Below are 3,940 nucleotides of genomic sequence, written 5' to 3'. Positions count from 1 at the left end.
CATTATCAGGGCTGAAAGAACATAAACAAAATGGTATGAACAACCTGACAAGGATTAGGATTAGGGGTTGTTTGTAAAGGAACAGCCATAAACAAAAGATACATTTTCAGAAACTGTAGCTGATTTTGTTTTTCTCATGAATTATGATTGAGGACATTAATTACTATGTGAGTACGATCACGATACGTCGTTCTATTTAACTGTACTGTTTAACAATTCTTTAATGGTGTACTAGTAAACCACTGACTGTATAAATGACGGACAGACTGACAGCTCCCCAAAGTGAAGCCACCGCGACTCGATCGCCCCCTGGTGGCTGGTTGCTGTATCGGTCATAAAGCCCGCCTCCTCAAAGTCCGTGAACGGGACGTGAGCCAAATTAAAAACTCAAAGTACAAATCAAATACATTTTCCCCAGAGGTCAAGTGGTAATTTTTCTAGTAAGTTTGTTTTTAAAACAAGTTATTTGACGACATAAACAGAGTGAAATGAGTAAAAAGAGTTAGAAATGTACTTTGTCATTTTCATTTGTATATTTATTTTACACAGTAATTTTGTATTTAAACCAAGCTTGAACCTTCCCAGAGGTCCTACCCAGACTGGTTTGGAGTTTATTTTTTGTTAATTTCCTCGCTCTCTCCTCTCCTGCTCCTCCTCGTCTCTACTAAGCTCTATCTTCCGTCCCTAATCCTTGTTCCCTCTCCATAATAATTGTACTGATTAACATACTAGTTATTTTTCAGTGACTGTTAGAATCCAAACACACCCAGGGTGAACTGGTCTTAACTGCACCTGTGAACGTGACTCCTGGTGCTGTTTTACGGGCGCATCACTCCAGTGTTTTGTTAACCGACTGATTGGTGGGATTGATTTTTTGCTGCAAGAACACTTATTGGAAGGATCCAAAATATTGTCTGCTTATTAACAAAAACTTCTAGATATCATTTTGTTGTTACCACAGACTCGTATCATCAAGCCCCATTATAAACAAACAGCAGATGCCAAATGGTGCATTTTCCACATTACAGTACACGTAACACAGTGTTTACAATACCTCATCAAGGTTTCTTCCTTCCTAATCTTGAAACTATACAACACAACACACTGAGAGGAAGTGTTTGTGCTTTGTCACACCACCACCTGTGGAGAGCTACAGATATGAGGCCTGTTACGATCATGTTTCTGTGGCTCCACTCGGACAGTCTCACTCAAAACCAAGCCGGACACATTTCATTAATTAAACTGGTGGATGACTGGTAGAGCGGCTGCTGCTTCGGTCAAAATCAGGCTTTGAAAAGGTGACGGGATGGGTTTCAATCACCATTTATCCTCCATTATCATCCAAACTGTCAAGTCTTCAGCTATCAGCAGGATCACTACCCAACCGCACTGACAGTTCATCTGAATTTAACTGACTGTAAATAAATATGACTGACTGGTCCAGGAACACACACTGTCGTGCACTCAACTGTTCAGTAGAACAATACATGTTGCTTTGCATCAGAGCGCACCTCTTCAGCACACAGGTAAAATGCACAGAGCACCACAACGCTCCGTCTGCCGGGAGCCTTTTGGTGTTAGGTTTGGGAAACGCTCTCCGTCTCAGTTTATGTTTATACTGAAGCCCGGCTGCTCGTTCTGGTGTCTGAATTTAAATCCCAAATGATGTTTGGGAGCAGCTTAACAAACTCTGTTACACAGTTTAACACTTCACTCTAAATACCAACTGCCGACTAAATGTTGGCTCAATAACAGGATTTTCCATTATAAATGATCACTGAAATATTGTGTGTCTGTAATGAAATATAACCCAAAACCAGAAAGAGTTGGGACGATATGCAAAATCAAAATTAAAACTTAAAATAGTGATGTGTAAATCATCCGTGTGCTATATTACATTGATAATAATACAGCAACACATTCTAAAGAAAAGTTGGGACAGTAAAGCCTTGACCACGGTGTGACGTTGTGGTTCTTTTTCACAACACTTAAAAGACGTTTAGGGATTGAGGACACCAAGTGATTAAATGTGTCAGGTGTGATTTTGCCCCATTCTTCCTGCAAACAAGTCTTAAGGTTCACAGCAGTCCTGGTTCTTTGTTGACTCAATCTGCATTTCAAAATGCGCCACACATCCTCTTTTGGAGACAAGATGTCGTCTTGAAGGCAGCATACAGTGGGTACGGTGGGTCGCTCTAAAATCTGTATTTTTCAGCATTAATGGAGCCATCACAGAAGTGTAAGTGAACTTTGCCAAGGGCACTGACTGACTGGTCCTTTTTGTCTTTGGTCCACTCTGGACACTGTTGACATGGGGCTTTCTTTTGGCACAGTACAGTTTTAAGCAGCATTGATGGATGTAACTACGTATTATAGTGCCTGACACAGGTGTGCCAAAGTAATCCTGAGCATATGTGGTTATATTGCTTATAGAAGAGTGACGGTTCTTGGTGCAGTGCCGTCTGAGGGATCGGAGAGCTCGGTCATCCAGCTTAGGCTTACACCCTGGGCCTTAGTGCACTGAAATCCCTCCAGATTCCTTGCATGTTCTAATTATGTTCTGCACTGTAGAGGGTGATATATCCAAATCCCTTTCTATCTTTCTATGAAGAGCATTGTTTCCAAACATTTCCATCATTTTCTCATGCACATGATGGCAAACTAGCGGTCCTCAGCCCATCTTTGCTCCTAAAGGGCTCAGCCTTTCCTGGCTGCCACTTTTGTACCAGATCATGATGCAGTCACCTGCTGACATCACCCGTTTCAAATGGACTCATCATTTCATTGCTTTACCTCTATGTAAAATGCTGAAATACAGCCATCCAAACTTTGTTCCTAATGTGTTGCAGCATCAGAATTGAAGTGTTTATTTTGAACAAAGAATAAAATTGATGAGGTATCATCGAAGAATGTGCTGCTGTATTGTTTTCAATGTAATGCAGATCACAAATGATTTACTAATCACTATTTTCTGTTTACATTTTGATTTTACATACCGTCCCAACTTTTTCTGATTTGGTGTTGTAAATGGGTCTGTATTATCTTTTAGGTTCATAACACTGCTTTCAAAATACTTTCATGAATCTGTGCAGATCCTGTTGCACAGAACCAAATTAAAATGTCATTAAAAAACATCTTAGAAAATGTGTGATCTCACTGGGCCCACATTGCAGGATATATACTAAATGAAATTCAGCAGAATCAGGTAATTGTTCATGTTTCCGACTAATGTAAGAAGCTTTTAATCAGTAGTCACCCAACCCTGCAGAGAGTTCTTGCTAATGAAAATTAATGCTGAAACCCAAACACAACCTACAACAGACCTTTATAACTGCAACACAAAACCTAAAGGAAACATGAATCATGGCAAACACAGTCAGAGTAGAAAGCCTGTTCTGCCAATAAGAGCTTCACTATAGAGTCTTGTTGCAGCCGTAGACTTGAGCCTGTTCAGCCTTTGTCCTCAGACTCCAAAGTCCAGCTCCAGGTTGTAAATCAGACCTGATATGTATCAGTGTGCAGTTATAGTAACCTTTGGTCCAACGCTCTAAATAGGCGAGGCTTAGCTAAATCAGAGACAACACTAAAACAGGGATTCAGGTCACAAACCACAAGATCGTGCTCTCTATTTGCATCTCAGAGCTGACAGTACTATAATGGCAGAGACTGTGTGTGTGTGTGTGTGTGTGTGTGCGTGGCAGGTGAGCAAACAGCAGCATAGACCTCTAGAGCCTCCCCTTGCACAGAAGAGGTGTGTACAAGTATGTGAGCCCATGCATCTTTGCATGCAGGTGTGATTTCAGATGCTCTGCTCCATGTGCTTCCTACCTGCTGTGCTGGGGCTATGGAGGCAAGTCTGAGGCACCATGCCTGTGTGAACTGAGGTGGTGGGGCGGCTGCTGAGATCCACCACAGAGGGTGTGGGCGGGGCAGGTAGCGG

At 41.7% G+C, this 3,940-nt stretch overlaps 1 protein-coding gene across 1 annotated transcript in view; it reads right to left on the bottom strand.

Annotated features, from left to right (window-relative positions):
• The window catches only part of hlfa (HLF transcription factor, PAR bZIP family member a), a 12,075-nt gene that overhangs the window by 6,100 nt on the left and 2,035 nt on the right, over positions 1–3,940 (bottom strand). The window contains 1 exon segment of the mRNA XM_020604939.1: positions 3,829–3,940. This exon segment is cut by the window's right edge and continues 60 nt beyond it. Within this exon segment, the coding sequence (XP_020460595.1) occupies positions 3,829–3,940 (112 nt within the window).

Source organism: Monopterus albus, unplaced genomic scaffold (genome assembly GCF_001952655.1).
Source record: "Monopterus albus unplaced genomic scaffold, M_albus_1.0 scaffold68.1, whole genome shotgun sequence".
Classification (NCBI taxonomy): domain Eukaryota; kingdom Metazoa; phylum Chordata; class Actinopteri; order Synbranchiformes; family Synbranchidae; genus Monopterus; species Monopterus albus.
Note: the sequence above shows the minus strand (reverse complement) of the source record. Positions and strands in the feature narration are given on the sequence as shown.